The 18,605-nt window shown below is 43.5% G+C and overlaps 1 protein-coding gene across 4 annotated transcripts in view; it reads right to left on the bottom strand.

Annotated features, from left to right (window-relative positions):
- Window positions 1-9,292: 9,292 nt before the first annotated feature.
- The window catches only part of RMND5A (required for meiotic nuclear division 5 homolog A), a 60,635-nt gene continuing 51,322 nt past the window's right edge, over window positions 9,293-18,605 (bottom strand). For 2 of the 4 annotated variants that reach the window (XM_086326612.1, XM_086326614.1), the window contains 4 exons: window positions 17,257-17,359; window positions 14,608-14,762; window positions 13,676-13,763; window positions 9,293-12,613 (listed from right to left, as the gene is read on the bottom strand). In XM_086326612.1, coding sequence (XP_086182738.1) covers window positions 13,700-13,763; window positions 14,608-14,762; window positions 17,257-17,359 — 322 coding nt within the window. In that variant the 3' untranslated portion in view covers window positions 9,293-12,613; window positions 13,676-13,699. Of the gene's footprint in view, window positions 13,764-14,607; window positions 14,763-17,256; window positions 17,360-18,605 lie in introns of all 4 variants that reach the window. The other 2 variants (XM_086326611.1, XM_086326613.1) reach the window with 1 other exon arrangement.

Below are 18,605 nucleotides of genomic sequence, written 5' to 3'. Positions count from 1 at the left end.
AAACTGCTTTAAGAGAGCCCACCCTACGGAAATCCCCTGTGACACTTCAACAAGTGGGTCACAGAGAACTTTCTCTCTCTTTTTTTTTAACCAACAAGAAGCTGCCCCTCCTTTCTGCACTGGGCCTGTGTGCAAATCTTTCCTGCACATGATTTTACAATAGCCAATTTTACGACAGCCATGATTTTACAAGCTATTCCTAAAAGCAGACTTGAACCGTTCTTCTCCACCAAAGGGAACTGCAGGAGGCCTCAATTACCAGAGATTAGGTTAAATGCAGAGGCACTGAAAGCAGTTTCTTGGCTGTGCTAGAAATTAACTGTGCATTCTCCAGCAAATGACAATGCCTCGATACCTGTTTCCTCACTTGTAAAATGGGGGTAACAATAGTCCCTATCTCAAAAGGTTGTTGGAAAGAATATATGTATCTTTTTCAGAGCCTAGAACAGCTTCTGGAATACAGTAACAAACGCGTCCTGAAAAAATGAACGTGTACTAAACTTGTCAAAATTACTGTTGTACCAGTTACACTCTGAACACAGCCACTCGTGTCTGATTCTTCTAATTTCTCTTATATCCATAAAAGGGGTACACAATAGTCATTCCTGAGTGGTCCATGTACTATGCATACACAGGGATCTCTGTCATACACATCTCACGAGAGCTCAGTCTCAGATGGACACGGCCTCGAACTGCGTGATGAGAAGCTCCCTTCAGCCTGGCATCCTGAGAGCCACACCCTTTCTGTGTGGCAAGAGTCTTATCATCCTTGAAACAGTGTAGTTTTCAAGACATTTCCCTCTGCAGTTATAAGCTGTAGTGAGCATATGCTTCATTTACTTCCAAAGAAGCAGAAACAGCTGGCTTATAGCACATGCTTTGTTTCATGTGATGACCTACACTCATTTTCAGTTCAGTTCAGTCGCTCAGTCGTGTCCGACTCTTTGAGACCCCATGAATTGCAGCATGCCAGGCCTCCCTGTCCATCACCAACTCCCGGAGTTCACTCAGACTCATGTCCATGGAGTCAGTGATGCCATCCAGCCATCTCACCCTCTGTCGTCCCCTTCTCCTCCTGCCCCCAATCCCTCCCAGCATCAGAGTCTTTTCCAATGAGTCAACTCTTTGTATGAGGTGGCCAAAGTACTGGAGTTTCAGCTTTAGCATCATTCCTTCCAAAGAAATCCCAGGGCTGATCTTCAGAACGGACTGGTTGGATCTCCTTGCAATCCAAGGGACTCTCAAGAGTCTTCTCCAACACCACAGTTCAAAAGCATCAATTCTTCGGCACTCAGCCTTCTTCACAGTCCAACTCTCACATCCATACATGACCACAGGAAAAACCATAGCCTTGACTAGACTTGTTGGCAAAGTAATGTCCCTGCTTTTGAATATGTTATCTACGTTGGACATAACTTTCCTTCCAAGGAGTAAGTGTCTTTTAATTTCATGACTGCAGTCACCATCTGCAGTGATTTTGGAGCCCCCCAAAATAAAGTCTGACACTGTTTCCACTGTTTCCCCATCTATTTCCCATGAAGTGATGGGACCGGTTGCCATGATCTTTGTTTTCTGAATGTTGAGCTTTAAGCCAACTTTTTCACTCTCCACTTTCACTTTCATCAAGAGGCTTTTTAGTTCCTCTTCACTTTCTGTCATAAGGGTGGTGTTCTCTGCATATCTGAGGTTATTGATATTTAGCAGTCACTTAATATTCTCCAGCAAGGCATATGTGAACTTGTACAGCAGAAACAGTATGAAAAGCTTGTGCTCAACTGCTGGTCATCTCAGCACCTACTGAAGGCCCTGTCCCTGTGGGCCTAGTTCACCTCTAAGATGCCAGCTACCAGTTCCCCTTTTCTGCTCTCTCTGAGCTATATTTGCATATGTCATGTGTCTAATGTTTTATTGGCTTAATGAAATAAAACCTACCTACCCACTCTTCAGCATTTACCATGGGCCAGGTATCTCATTTGCTGCTGCTGCTAAGTCACTTCAGTCGTGTCCGAGTCTGTGTGACCCCATAGACGGCAGCCCACCAGGCTTCCCCGTCCCTGGGATTCTCCAGGCAAGAACACTGGAGTGGGTTGCTATTTCCTTCTCCAATGCATGAAAGTGAAAAGTGAAAGTGAAGTCACTCAGTCGTGTCCGACTCAGCAACCCCATGGACTGCAGCCTACCAGGCTCCTCCATCCATGGGATTTTCCAGGCAAGAGTACTAGAGTGGGGTGCCATTGCCTTCTCCGAGGTATCTCATTTAGGCCTCATCAAAACCATGAGGTGGGGATTCCCAGGTGGTGTTAGTGGTAAAGAACCTGCCTGCCAATGCAGGAGACATAAGAGATGCAGATTCCATCCCCAGACTGGGAAGATCCCCTGGAGGAGCGAGGGCATGGCAACCTACTCCAGGATTCTGGCCTGGAAAATCCCATGGACAGGGGAGCCTGGCAGGTTATAGTCCATAGGGTCACAAAGAGTAGGACACGACTGAAGCAACTTAGCACGCATGCAAAACCATGAGGTAGAAACTATTATTCTACTTTACAGATGCGTCAACTAAGGCATAGATAGGAAGTTTCTTTCTTATTTTTTTTAAAGGCATAGACTTTATTTATTTATGGCTGTGCTGGGTCTTCACTGCTGTGCAGGCTTTTCTTTAATGGTAGTAGTGAGTGGACCCTAGAGTGTGGGCTCAGTAGCAGTGGCTCATGGGCTTAGTTGCCTCACGCCATGTGGAGTTTTTCTGGACCAGGGATCGGAGGCAGATTCTTAACCATTGGACCACGAGGGAAGTTGGATGGAAGTTTCTATCACTTGCCCAAGATCACACAACCGGAATTTGGTGGAATCAGGATTTGAACTCAGATCTAATCCCATATGCCAAATTCTTAAATGCCCTGCTATATTGATTATTTTATAGTCTGTCTTTAATTTTAAAATTAGGCAAATACAGGAATACTTGAGATATTGTAGATCTGGTTCCAGATCACTGCAATAAAGTGAATATCACAATAAAGTGAATCACAAGAATTTTCTGATTTCCCAGTGCATATAAAAGTAATGTTTATACTATACCATAGTCAATTAAATGTATACTATATGTCTAAAAAAAGACACATACCTTAATTTTTAAAACTTTGTGGCTAAAAAATGTTAACCATCATCTGAACCTTCAGCAAGTCACAGCAGTAACATCCAAGATTACTGACCACAGATCACATAACATAATAATGAAAAAGTTTAAAATATTGCTAGAATTACCAAAATGTGACAGAGACACAAGGTGAGCAAATGCTCTTGGAAAAATGGTACCTGTAAATTTGCTAGATGCAGGGTTGCCACAAACCTTCAATTTGTTAAAAAAAAAAAAAAAAAAGCATTGGATCTGTGAAGCACAATAAAGCAAAATACGATAAAATAGGGTCTTCCAGTAGAGCATTTAAAAATGCTTTAAAGCTTTATAAGCATCTCAAAACCAAGATGCACACTTTTTACCTACGCAGATACCAAGATAGAAAACAAAGGTCATCACTGGCTCTGAAATTTGATACATGGCAAGAAGAATGTTCTAGAACAAGGGTAGAATAGGGCTTTTGTCTGTAGTTAGGGTGAGGTTCCTGCTTCTACCATGAATACCACCAGAGGCCAAGAAATGTATGTCAAGGAGATATTCCAGTAATAGCAAACTTGTTTGTCTCACATCTCAGGACAGGTAAGAAGTTGCATTGACTACTGGTATTGATGACTTAATTCCATTCTGTGAACGAAATTTCACCTGTTACCTGGCTGAGATGCACAGTTAAGTGCGTCTTGTGGCAGAGACCACAAGTTACTCTTGTCAACAACCATTCACCCCTTCTTCCTTCCTAACAGAACCTTCCTTTTATTATAGGCAGCAATGTGCCTGGCTCAAAGACTACATTACCCAGACTTTCCTGCAGCCAAGTGTGGCTAGTAAGTCCCTGGGTAGAGCTTCCAGGAAAGACTTCAAAAGGGCTAAGCTAGGTGGAAGCTTGTTCTTTCCCCACTTGCTTCCTCCTTGCTGCCTGGAACACAGACACGATCAGAGGTGAAACAGGCCACACGGCAAGACCGTGGGTCCCTTGATGGCATGAAGCCACCACACAGACCTGATGGCCTACTGCATGTGTGCTGCTGATGCTCACCAGCACAGACACAGGCCCTCAGCCCAGATTTCCAGACCACCTCTCAAAGCTTTCATGACAACGTAATAATTTTCTGTGAAGTTCCTCTACAGGGCTGATGCGCTCACTGATCTAAATTAACTAAAAGCAACACAGTCTTGTGCTACGACAGGAAACCTGAAATACATTTTTTTTAAATTGGGCTTTGTTTAGTCACTAAGTCATGTCTGACTCTGTGACTCCATGGACTGCAACACGCCAGGCTTCCCTGACCTTCACGATCTCCCAGAGTGATCTCCCCTCCCTCTTGAGCCTTCCACCTCCACCCCCATCACAGAGCACTGAGTTGAGCTTCCTGTGTTATATAGCAGCTTCCCACTAGCTATCTATTTTACACATGGTGATATACATACGTCATTTCTAATCTGTTCAGAAGGGAAAGCTCCCTAAACAGTCTTGAACGCTAACAAATAACACACTTCTTTTTAAGGCACGTCTTTGCTTCCAACAGGAAATGACATCAAAGTCCTTCATTTGAAAAGCAGCACTTGCTTGGTGGCTGAATGCGGTCTCCAAATGGAGTGAAAAGGTGAATCCCTACAGGAGGCTGGCAGAACATCACTAAGCTCACGGAAGCCAATGAAGTAAGGAGAGTGTGGAGAAGTTAGAAACTCACCCAAAAAGTGAAGACAATAGGAAGAAATGGGAATGATTTTTAGAACAATCAGAGCAGGGAGTTCCAACACTTGAGAGACAAGCACACTTTAATGTTTCACTATATTGAAAGAGACTTCTGAGCATTGTATGTGACAAAAACATCATCTTGCTGTATTTTCATTTAATTTCTCTCAGATTACCCTCATTGAGAGGAGAGACCAAGATTGTCTTATTCACCATGCTGCCCACCAGGACCTACTGTGCTCAACAAAAACTCACACTCACCTTCATTACCTACCAAACAGGCTCTCCCAGGGTCTAACCTCATCCTCTCCCCAACCACCTTTCAGCCCACTGTGGCCAGAGTGGACCTTAAAAACACATAAATAGCTAATGGGAACCTGATATACAGCACGGGGAACTCAGCTCGGTGTTCTCTGACAACCTAGAGGGGTGGGATGGGGGTGGGGGTGAGAGGGAGGCTCAAGAGGCAGCTCAACCTACAGCTGATTCACATTGTTGTACAGCAGCAATGAACACAACATTGTAAAGCAATTATACTTCCATTAAAGTAAGTTAAAAAGCACAAATCAGGAAATTTCCAGGCGGTCCAGTGGTTAGGACTTCAAGCTCCCACTGCTGAGGTCACCAATTCAACCCCTGGTTGGGGAACTGAAGATTGTGCACTTGCTCCCACCTGCCACCCCGCCTTGCATCGTTACATCTCACCTTTCTCTTCCCTCCCATCATCCTGCAGTAGTTAGGTCACTGGTGGGCAATAACTACACTACGGGACCTTGGTTCTCTTCTACTTTTCTGCACCTACTGGCAGTCCATAAGCTCCTGGAGGCCCAGGACTCTGCTTCTTCCTAATGCCTGGCACTTAAGGAAAAAAAAAAATTCTATGTTGAATGACTGAAGCTGTCATACTATGTTACTTTCTGCATTTCACAGGCACACATCTGCCTAAGTTACTAATGGATTCGGTTGCACAAGCCGATATTTAGCCTGAAGCACTTTGCGCTTTTCTGAGCTTGAGGAAAACATAGCTAAGGAAACAAGAAATTCCCTGACACACAAGCGCCCTTTCTTAAGACAGTGCTTCTAATGTTTACCTATTTTGGAAGACCAGAGAAGGCAATGGCACCCCACTCCAGTACTCTTGCCTGGAAAATCCCATGGAGGGAGGAGCCTGGTAGGCTGCAGTCCATGGGGTCGCTAGGAGTCAGACACGACTGAGCCACTTCACTTTCACTTTTCACTTTCATGCATTGGAGAAGGAAATGGCAACCCACTCCAGTGTTCTTGCCTGGAGAATCCCAGGGACGGGGGAGCCTGGTGGGCTGCCGTCTATGGGGTTGCACAGAGTTGGACACGACTGAAGCGACTTAGCAGCAGCAGTATGGAAGACTCACAGAAGCAGCACATCCCACTGCAAGGAAAAGGTTTTTGGAAAAAGAGAAAAAAATATTATCATACATATTAACAGTGATTTCAATGAAGCTTTGTGAATGGATCATTCCATTATCACCCCTTAGTGCAAGGCTTCCTATTTTGGCTGTGCCTCATAACTTGTGGCCTTTGGCAGTGAAAATGCAGACCGCCAAGGAATTCCCAACGCAAGGCTTTTTGAAATAGTGGATTCTGACCCGTTAGAGTCATGAAATCAATTGTCTTGATAAGCATAAACCAAATAATAAGCACTAGGTAGTTTTTTGCAAAACTTTTGAGAATTATAAATTTTACATGTATACAGGGTTATACTAATTTCTTACTGGTTGTCAGAAAAAAGTAGGAAAGAGTGTCCTCTGGGAAGTGACATTTGCTTACTGGGATACTGTTCATCTTCAAGCTTCTCTGGGGGTAGCGGGGGAGGTGAGGGGCATCAAGCTGTTCATTAGAGGGTGCATTTTTCAGTCTTTATTTTGCCATGACAAAAACCCAGTATTTTACATCTTTGGTGCTCATGCTTCCCTGTTTTGGTGGAAAGGAGTGGAAAATGCATTTTGCCATGCTGCAAATTTCCAATAGTTATGTACAGATGTGAGAGTTGAACCATAAAGAAGGCTGAGTGCCAAAGAATTGATGCTTTGGAACTGTGGTGCTGGAGAAAACTTTTGAAGAGTCTGTTGGACAGCAATGAGATTAAACCAGTCAATCCTAAAGGAAATCAACCCTGAATATACATTGGAAGGATTGATGCTGAAGCTGAAGCTCCATTACTTTGGCCACCTGATGTGAAGAGTCAACTCACTGGAAAAGACCCTGATGTTGGGAAAGATTGAAGGCAGGAGGAGAAGGGGGTGGCAGAAGATAAAATGTTTAGATAGCATCACTGACTCAACGGACATGAGTTTAAGTAAGCTCCAGGAGATAGTGAAGGACAGGGAAGCCTGTTGTGCTGCAGTGTATGGGGTTGCAAAGAGTCAACACAACTTAGTGACTGAACAACAAATACAACAAATAGTCTCTCAGTTACCTGGATGCCTAAAGAAATACACTGATTTTTAAGATAACTGTACTAAGAGTTCTAAGCACACTAAATTTAACTTTTCTCGATGACTCATAACTTAGTCATCAAGGCTAAATTTTGTTCAGTACACGTGACCCTTATCTGCCACGTTTAAGAGGGAGGATACTTAATAATGTCTTTCCTAGTGGCTCAGATGGTAAAGAATCTGCCTGCAACACAGGAGACCCAGGTTTGATCCCTGGGTCGGGAAGATGCCCTGAAGAAGGGAACGGGTACCCATGCCAGTATTCTTGCCTGAAAAACCCCATGGACGAAGGAGCCTGGAGGGCCCCAATCTATGGAGTCGGAAGACTGAGCGACTAACAATCAATCAGTACTTTATAACGGGCTTCCCAGGTGGCACTAGTGGTAAAGACCCCGCCTGTCAATGCAGGAGATGTAAGAGACGCAGTTTTGATCCGAGTTTGGAAGATCCCCTGGTTGAGGGTATAGCAACCCACACAAGTAATCTTGCCTGGAGAATCCCATGGACAGAGAAGCCTGGTGGGTTACAGTCCCTGGGGTCAAAAAGAGCTGGGCATGACTGAAGCAACTTAGCATGCATGCACATACAACAGATTAGTGACCAGAGACATAGTAATACGTCTTTGGTTATTGTTGTTCTGTTGCTAAGTCATGTCCAACTGTTTGTGACCCCATGAACTGCAGCACACCAGGCTTCTGTGTCCATCATTATCTCCCCAAGTTTGCTTTTGTTATCCAAACGTTATTCACTGGAGACATTTCAATATTCATTTACATAGCAAATTGCCGGCCAGTTTGTTAGTTTCTGCAAAAACTCCCAGGTCAATGAGACAAAATAAGGGAGCATCCAGGGAACTCATCGTGAAGAAAGTTTTCTCAGGAGCACACAGATGCGGATTCAGTAGGTCTGGGCTGAGGTCTGAAATTCTGCATTTCTAAAAGCTCTCAGGTGATGCTGCTGCTCTTATTTACTTGCTAAATTGTGTCCGACTCTTTGCCACCCCATGGACTGTAGCCCGCCAGGCTCCGTCCATGGGATTTTGCAAGCAAGAAAACTGGGAGTGGTTGCCATTTCCTCCTGCAGGGGAACTTCCGGATTCAGGGATTGAACTCATGTCTCCTGCACTGGCTCCTTCTTTACCGCTGAGCCAGCAGGGAAAGCTGCACTTTGAATCTAGAGAAACCCCAAATGCTGCAGGGATAGGTGGCAATGCCAGGCTTCATCTGTACCTCCTGGACCTCCTAGCTCCAGATGCTACTGGGTGTGGGATTCATCAGAAAATATCTGATGAGAGTGAGTCTTTCTCTCTCAGAAAATACAGAAGCAGCACAAAAGATTCTGGGTCTCTACCACCTCAGGGTGTCATGGAGGAAGACAGACAATGCGTCCTCTGTTCCTCCTTGGCAAAGCTGGGTGTAGACACCCTCCCCCACCAGCAGCTGTTTCTGGATGCATCTTCCCACTGTCTGCTTGGTCAGGGGGTCCCAGGCACCCACAGGATGAGCATGAGGGGCAGGAACCTATAATTATCAACCCAATCCCCCTTCTCTAGAAGTTGGGGATGGTGCCCAGCCAACACCTCCTCTCACACTGCTGGTAGCAACAGGAAAAGGATGAGATGGTGACAAAGATATTTTCTTAAACTGTTTACATGCAGACCCTCAGCAGAGGCAGACAGCAATGCTCTCTCACCTCCATGCTCCCTCCCTCCCTCCTGCCTCTGGCACCTGTCACATTTATACAGACTGGTTCCACAAAACACTTTTCAAATGTGCATTTCTTTAATTTTGAAAAATATACACAGGAGAAGCCATGTGTTTTACATAGGAATACACACATTAACAAAGCATTTCTTATAGTTTCCCAAAACTCTATTATATGTCTGAAATTTATAAATTAAATATATCAGAACCTTTTAAGTTAAAATGAGATCCCTGAAACTACCAGATACGCTCGACTTTTTCTCAAAATCAAATGAACAGAGAATGTGAATATGGTTCGTGTTAAATAAGGTTTATTGTTAGCTTTATTGCCTATAGTCTATAAGATGCAACTTTATTGTGCCTTTGCAAACAGAATACATTTCTTAAAAAAAAAATGATCAAAATTTTCCATACATATAGCTCTATATGATAGATTACAGTGCAACACTATTGTTACATAATTATAGAAATACTATAGAACCCAAGAGCACAGGGTAAGCAAAAGAAATGCAATCCTGAGCCATCTGAAAAAGATGATCTGATGAATCTTTTTAAGTGTAGGTTTAGAAAACATGGAGGAGGGGAAAAAAATACATGCACACTGCAGTCAGGAGCAAAATACATTAAATACCTGTTCAGCGAGACACAGGTGGGGGCAAATGGTGAACTTCAGACACATGCACACTCACTCATTCTCCCGTTTCTTCTCCTGCTACCCTCCCATCCCCGACACATTCACTCCCACCCCTTCCCAAAAGAAAAACATCAGGCACTAAGTCCTAGTGAACCCCACATCTGCCTTGCTGGAGAACATTAAGTGACTGCTAAAATAAGAGTGTAGGTCATCACCCATAACATCAAACAAAGCATGTGCTATAAGCCAATTCCAGCTGTTTCTGCCTCTTTGGAAGTAAATGAAGCATATGCTCACTACAGTTTAAAACTGTAGAGGGAAATGTCTTGAAAACGACACAGTTTTCTCTCCGTATGTCTTGAAGTAAAATCAACAGCAGAAAAACCTGCCCTAAAACTAATTGCCTCATCTGCAATTAAAATACATTTGTCATTCTATTTTTGGTATCTATTCCATTCTCCTTCAATAAGCACAGTTTGTGAAGTTTGTACCTGTTTATGGTAAACACCACTGTGCCGCAAAACGCCTGCCCTCACTGGACGGCCTTACAAAGCACCAAATCTTCTGCGTGTTCTTTGCTAATAACATTCCCTCAAGACCACAGCATTCTAGTGTTCCCAAAGATGATGCAAGTAGAGATAAGTAATGAAAGGTATTTGGTTTGTGTCTTCACCTTACACAGCCTAGCGATGAAGTTAACCAAACATGCCTCCATGCCTTCCCTGAAATTAACCTGAGTCAGCTGACTAAGCAGACTGGCCAGCCTGTCAATCCACTTAATCAGAGATTGAGCTGGAAAACCGGAGGGTTAATGTCTACCAGCAGCTTGCCTTGTGCAGATAAACCAAGAGTTCTTGGTTTTTGCAAAATCTACTGTCCCAGAGGGTGAAATCACCGAGGTGGAAAATAACTCACAGCATACAATATACTGAACTTAAACTGCATAACCCGTGGGACTACTTGGAGAGAAAAAAAAGGATCTTCATTCCCCACATAATGAGATGTGGGTTTTAGTGTGTCCGTATACATCAGCTGCTACAGAAAAATCAGTAAGATTTGCTTCATCACCTTCTTAGGTTCAATCAAATGCTCATACACTCACAAGATACTCATACACCCTATGAATATGAGGTGGCTCTTCTCTTCAAAATTTTAAAAATCAAGAGGCACCAATACCCGTTCATTTATGTATTAGAAGTATCATAAAATCACCACTAAAATGACAGAAATGGCATCAGTGATGACTGCACAAAGGAGAAAAAAGATCAAAAGACAACTTTTGCCACCGCACTTGAGTGTGTACTTGAAAGCACAGTGGCTCTAAATCAGAATGTAAGGATCTGATAAGGTTTTATTGGTTTAGCATAGTTCCATGGCCTCTGTCGGAGCCTGGGAAATGGAAACAGTTTCCAAGAGATTTAAGAAATCACTCAGATTCTGTTTTAAATGCACACTGTTATCATTAATCTGACTGTAAAAACCTTGGCTCTATCACAACCTTTTTCAAGAGAAAGCAGAGTGCAATGACTGCACTGACAGTCTCAGTGACGACCTGGTCCTGACACCATTGGGGAAGGTGTTTCTAGAGTTGAAAGGGCAGCATGCTGCATTTCCGTATCTTTGGTTAAGCTCTGGTCTCTTCAAATCCACCTCTTTCCTTCACATTTAGTCACCAGTGAATTTTAAGTCCGTATGTTTAATTATAGAAGGACACAAGACATCATTTGCATGTTAAATTATCAGATCAACAGTTTCAAATTTTTGGCCCTAACCCTGCCCAGTGGGAACCACAAGGACCCTGCATGGGCAAATGCAAAATCAGATGCTTCCATTAAAGCATATTCTAAAGTTTCACGAGCTGCACAGCAAACTGTCAATGGGGCTGCCAACACTGCGAGAGGGACAAAGCAGAGCTTTTTCTGGCTTCTCTTCTTGAAAGGGGCCTAAGCCAGCTGCTGTGGGGTCTGGCTGTCAAAAACACAAACCACTGGCCTCCAGAGCAATGTCAGTAATGTAGGAACCTTACACAAAGCCTCAATATTGTGTGGGTGTTCGAGGTGGAAAGGTGAGAATAAGTTGTAACTAAAACTAAATCTGGCCTAGTGAGCAAAAGGTAAAAAAATAAAAAAAATAAAAAAGACACTCTGGGTTTAACTGAAAGAAAAAAGATAAATCACTTTTACATCCTCGGCCCAAGTGTTGCCTGGAGTTCTCTACCTTCTCCGGGAGTCCGAGGAGCTACTCTCCGCTCTCTTCCTTCACTGCTTTACCAGACAGAGGGTTCCAACAGGAGAGCTGTGGAGTTGAGCCGGAAGTTGGCCAAAGCAGGAAGTCGGGCAAAGCGAGCACTGAGCAGGCCAATCAAGTCCTGGCTCAGCCCCGCAGCATACAGTAACAACCCTCACCGTCAGCCTGACCACACACAGCAACCAAGCAGTCCCCTTCATTTACAAACAGATCCCAGCTCTCCCTGGTAAACATTTCAGGATGAACCATCCAGGCTGGTATATATGACAGCAAATGCTGCCAGTTTCCAATAACTGAGCACCAAATCCGGTATCACCCTCCTCCCCGCCCACGCAAACGAAGTCAGTCTGCAGTTTAAAATGTGAAGCGTCACGTTTCTCTTTGCTTCCGTGTCGTCTCCTTTCTTCATTTTCTCGTGGAAGTTTTCCTATATTGATAGTCAGTTCTGAGTCAGATGATATAGAGTTGCAAAGTATTTGGTGATTTCCATATGACATTCTCAAAATGAAGTAACTTCATGAGTTTAAGTCAGAATTGCGTCCACAGACGTCTTTTCCTTGTAGTTCATCATACAGAGAAAGATTCTCACGCATGGCTATTTCCGGACAGTGCATTAAATGAAGATACCTCACAAGAGAAACGATCATTATCTGTATCCATCAGAATAATATACAGATTCACAGTCAATGAGATGATACGTTTTGCAGAAGAGAGGCATTGAACAGGATGCTATTCAAATACAAAAAAAACAGCAATAAACATTCTGTGCTACAGAAAATTTGCTAACTTCTAACTTTAAGGACTGAAAGTGATGAGTCTGATAACTGCATCTGAGGACTGGAACATGCTTCTTCCCTTCCAGATACACAATGTTTGATGCTGGTGCACATGTATATATATATGTACACACACATGCACAACACTGTGTCTGCAATGATATACAAATGCAATATACACAGCCAAGTCCTGAAGGCAGATTTCGGAGAAGAGGGCTACCAAGACCAAGAGAGCAAATGTCAACTTAACACTTCTAACATTAAAATTCTGTTTTATTGAACACACTCTTAAAACAAGCATCTCTTGGCAATAAAAGCAAAGAAACAATAGTACTGCTTCCACTGTGTTCTAGTGGAAGACTGGTCACGCCGACCTGCTAATAAATTCATTATGGAATTTTGCAACAGGCAGCCTGCTGGGGCCACCAGCAGAGCTCAGGTGCAGGTCTGCTGACTTCTCAGTGAGAGCTGGAGCAGAGGAAAATATCAGAAAGCAAATTCGCAATTTATCACAGCTTTCTTCCTTAAGCAAAACAAAAACAAAACCCTGCAGATGAGTTTCATAACCACAATTCAGTTTATCAAACTTTTTTTCTGAAGGATTTTCATTGAATTATGTTACATAACAGGAAATAAAACTTCTTCACAAACATTCTCAAGGCTTACAGTTATCAGGAGAATGACAAAAGTAAAAGCAGGAGAACTATTAAACACATGGCAGGAAGGTAAATTTCTGTTTCTGCTCTTAAAAAGTAAAAAAATCACCATATAATTAAGTACAAAAACCTGCATTGAATGACAACTGCTGGTGTATTTACTTGATCAGAAATGAAGACCAAGAATATAATAAAGCCCTATGATAATATCCAACTGGAGCACTCCCCACTGTGTGTACACACTAAGATGTTGGCAAAGTTTCTGGAGCGTTAGCTTATAGAAACATGGGAGTCCTTGGTTAGCTGCATTAAATGGAACGTTCTCTTCTGAAATGCACCCTCGATTCAGTTTCACTTACAAATTGCAAACTAACGTTATTTCTTCAGAAAAATATTTGTTTGGCATCTCCTGGACTTTGTTCCATTGGACAATATGGACATTTTAATCTAAAGACAAGAAAGAAAACATTGAATCAAGAAACAGGATCAGCACTGAGCATTCAATTTTTATCTAGTTACAGAGTATCTTGTAACAATCACACTCACAGATATGCTTGTTTGTGCACATAACTGTGCTCTCCCTGAATAGAACAGCCATGCTTTGAAGAGTTAAAAATAAACATCATCCAAACCAGACCCTAAATTGCAAGGCTCTTCTTCAGTGGCAATCAGTGAAACGTATTTTGAAAACAAAGACAACTGTTGTGAAAATTGCTTTTGGGGTTTCAGAAGCAAATTCAATTTTTTTTTTCCTCCAAGGTTTAGCTTGCACCTATCTCAGAATGACTTTCAGATGTACTGGTGTCACAATCCACACTCGTGCAGCAAAACTGATGCCAGCTGCTAGGCCTACACGGCACGCAGCCAACCCAGAGTGGCCTACATGCACGTGGTGGCACACGACATGCTGTGGTGGCATCAGAAACCAGCATGGTCTGAACCAAGTTGCCATCCACCTGCACTCGGCTGCTGAGAAGAACACAAACAGCTTCAGGGCCTTTTCTTCAAAGAAAAGGCTTCACTGTAAAGGGTCTGAAATGAACTCCAATGAGAAATTCTTTAGCTGCCTATGCTAGAAATAGAGTTTCGAAACTGTTTTTTTAAATCTAATTAATAAATTCTTGAACAAATTTTTCAGTCTTTAGATTGAGAAAAGATCACATACCACGCACTAAATAAGTAAATCTATATATTTCTAAACTCTAGCTATGTTTACTTATCCTTATTATTTATTGTCCCAACAAGTTCCACATATATATATTACTAACATTTAAAAAGTCAAGACACTTACTTGCTACCATTAAACATTTTATTCAGGGCATCTCTTGATATAATATGACCACAGACCAATTTCATGGGTGGATTGTTATCTGTTGTTTGCTGACGAAGAATAGGACAGGCAAATATTGAGTGATACCAGCACTTTTTACCAAGGTCCACTTCAATCTGTTTTTAAAAAGGTAAAGGACTCAAGTTATATTTCAGGAAACCATCCACATGCCAGTATGCACTCTGCGGCAAAGAACATTCATCAAACCTGCTCATACGAAGGTAACTTTTTACAGCACCCTTCTAAACTAACTCAAAGATGGACAGTCTTAGGGACTCAAAGTATTACCTCATCATTCTAAATCAACCTTCAAAATTATTTATAACACGATATAGCAAACCAAATTCTAATGCCTGAAAGCAAAGGTCAAAGGCAAGGCAATACTCTGGAAGTCAAACACTCTTAACACTCTGAAACGTTTCCTTGGAAAGCCCCTTCCAGACCTGGATCACCCTGGAGAGCCAGGGCAGAAAGTACACACTTCTCAGATTTACAAGTGCTGGCAGTCAACTTTCTGCTGAGTCCAGTCAACTCTCTGCTGAGTCCCTCTTCAAGACTGCCCTCACCTGAAGGACTCATCAAGATGTACGAAAGAGACACCAAGGGACTTCCCTGGCATTCCAGTGTTTAGAGCTCATGCCTCCACTGCCAGGGCAGGGGTTTGATCCTTGGTCAGTGAACTAAGATCCCACACGCTGCATGGCATGGCCAAATAAATAAACTCACCAGAAATGCTGATGGTTTTCACAACACACTGATACAATTCAGTGTGCTAATTCTTAAAAGGCAGACTAAATATTGCTTATTGCTGTGTGGGCTTTAGATCTGGGTTTCCCATGTTTTGTATGCAACTTCCAGAGAAACCACCTGAAACAAGGGCTTCAAACTAAATTTCAGCCGGAGAGTTCACACCCCATCCATCTGCGCCCACAGCACTCTACCGGCTCGCTCTCTCTGCAGTGAGCAGAACAAAAGCTATGAGATCACCGTAGCATAGTGGTTAGCATGGGACAGAGGCTTCATAAACAGCAGTTCTTTCTGTTTTCTCTTCTTCTAAATCTCAAATGGCTATCAACAGAAAAGTCTATATTGCCCAGATTCTTCCAAGAAAGTTAGCAGAGTGTAACAATGATCCCGAGATAAAATAACCAGATCATTCTCCCCAACCCCCAACTGCTTTATTTTGACACACAGGCGCCGGGTGAATTCAGATTTCGGTGCGCTCTGTTCTAGGGTGCAAGCGCCAGACACTGACAATACAACTGGGAAAGTGCCAGGTTCTCGGAGGCACCTGCCTCAGCAAAGCGAGGGGAGGCTCGAGTTCTTCTCACTCGTTTCAACGAGCAGCTGCCACGCGGGGCACTGCTTGTGTCCTGACCACACTCAGGACTGGGCGTGCACCTGTGCCTTTCATCAGAACTGGTCTCTGAGAAGTGGGGCAACCAACTGACAGTTATCAGCTGGAATTACAAGGGAACTGCAGATAAACCTGCACACAGAGGTGGTAGGAGAAAAGCGAAAAGCTAAATACATATTTTTGGCCTTTGGGATCCGTGACCAGGTCAGGCAGGAATGAGAATTCCTGTCAAAGATCCAGTGCCTACTGTCAGAGGCCTGGTGGAAAAACACAAACACACAAACACACACACACACACACACACACACACGATGACCTATGTTATGCTTCCATGTCATAACTCCTATGGCAACAAAACCTAACTACCTACTGTGTGTTCCATATTATTCTAAGCATTCCTCTGTTATCTCTATCTAGCCTTTAACAGCCCCATAAAGAGAAGGATGGTCCCATTTTAGAGATGGACAAACTACCACTCTGAGGAGAGAGAGAGCTGGCAAGTGACTAGAGTAGATGCTGACCTTCCAGACACCCTGAAAGGTAGTACAGGGTGGAGCACAGGAGTGAGGCACTCTGTGCTCCAGGAAAACTGGTGCAACACGTCTTCAGATAGTCAAGTATTTTCAGAAACTGATATTCTGAGCCCAATCCTTGCATCTCCTCATATCTATCTAAGGTGCTGTCTCCTAGGCTGTGGTCCTCATTCTGTCTCCAATAAAACTTAACTCACAACTCTCATACATTTTTTTTGAAGTCGACAGCACTTAGAACACCACTCATGCCTCAGTATATCCACCCTTCCCCCTTCTGACCTATTCCTTCACTAGCTGTCGCTGCTGCTATAAATCAAAATGGTAAGAAAACTCCAATGCCTCCAAAATGTACCTATGGCTCAGATAGTAAAGAATCTGCCTGCAATACAGGAGACTAGGATTCGAACTCTGGGTGGGGAAGATCCCCCAGAGAAGGGAATGGCAACCCTCTCCAGTATTCTTGCCTGGAGAATTCCATAGACAGAGGAGCTTGGCAGGCTACAGTCCACGGAGTCACAAAGAGTCAGACACGACTGAGTGGCTAACACTACTACCTACCCTGCTTTTACTGTTTAATCATGTCTCCGTACAGATAAAAGAATCCCTGTCAAATGGCTACAATAAAATTTCCTGATTAAAAGGCAAAATAAGCATTTAAAATCCATCGCATCCACGTTCTCTTGATGGGAGAGGTAATAACCAATAGGAAATGGCACTCACAGGTAATTCATCTTTCTGGTTCCAAACGCCAGTACACTGCCTCTGTTCGATCACAGCTTTGATGTTAATTAAAGCTGGCAGCGCCACACAACCTGCTGAGAAACTGGAGGGCAGAAAAGGAAATGTTAAAGCCAGACCAGGTGGCAGAAAGCTTGGTCCCAGGCAACACCAATTCCTCCAGCCTGCATGCTGTGTGCAGAGGGTCCCATTGGATTCTAGGTATGATAAAGCCATCTGTTTTGCTGAAGTAGTGTGTGCGCACATACATGTGTGCACATGTCCACACATGCACATTCTTTTTTTTCTTTCAAGCGTAGGAGAAGGAGAGTGGATTTCTTTGCCAGGCAAAGGGGAAACAGCAGGCTAGTGCCTCAGGAACTGTGGCCCCCCACACAGAATTCTTAGCATTAATGACACTCTGAAACGTTTCCTTGCACAGCCCCTTCCAGACCTGGATCACCCTGGAGAGCCAGGGCAGAAAGTACACACTTCTCAGATTTACAAGTGCCGGCGGTCAACTTTCTGCTGAGTCCAGTCAACTCTCTGCTGAGTCCCTCTTCAAGACTGCCCTCACCTGAAGGAAGCGACCTGACCAGGGTCACATTCTAAGACAGCTCCGCCTGATCACACAGAAGTTGTCCCAACTGGGATGACCCTACCAGCCACTGCAGCTCCAGAGTGCCGCAGGGGTGGGCTGAGGCCTCTGGTGACAGAGTTCAGAGTTCAGCCTGATCCTGCTGCTCTCGCTCCCTGCAGCCGGTGATCCCAGTAAACCTCCTGCACGTCTGTCTCCCCCCACTTCAAGTCTGTCCCAGGGAACCCGACCCTGCAGCCCCACAGCATGTTAAAGTGAACTGCACTGTCTCCTACGTAGGACTCTGACCCCTGTGAACACAGGCTGCCCCGATTCATCTCTGTGTCCCACACAATGCCTGGACAGAGCAGGGATTCAAAACACTAGAGGAATCAAACGAATTGAAGAGCTGCAAGAGTCAGTTCTTGAAACAGGTTCTTAAACCTTTTGATCTCAGGAATGCTTTACAGGCTGAAACATTAAGGATCTCAAAGGGTGTTTGGTTTTGTGGGTTCCATCATTATTTATTGTATTACAAAGTAAAATTGGGAAATGTTTAAAATTTAAATGTTGAAAATAATAAATATATTACATGTGATAGATAACACTCTCACAAAAAATAACTATATTTTCCAAGCCAAAAATAACCTTGTGAGAAGAGCAGCACTGTTCTCTGTTTTTGCATATCTTTCTAACCTCCAGTTTAACAGAAGACAACTGGATTCTTATACCCTCCTCTGCATTGTCTGTTGCAATGTATTCTTCCCGTTGAAAT

Source organism: Bos grunniens, chromosome 11, assembly GCF_055505025.1.
Source record: "Bos grunniens cultivar Pamir isolate PY7600 chromosome 11, Bosgru_T2T1.0, whole genome shotgun sequence".
NCBI lineage: Eukaryota > Metazoa > Chordata > Mammalia > Artiodactyla > Bovidae > Bos > Bos grunniens.
Note: the sequence above shows the minus strand (reverse complement) of the source record. Positions and strands in the feature narration are given on the sequence as shown.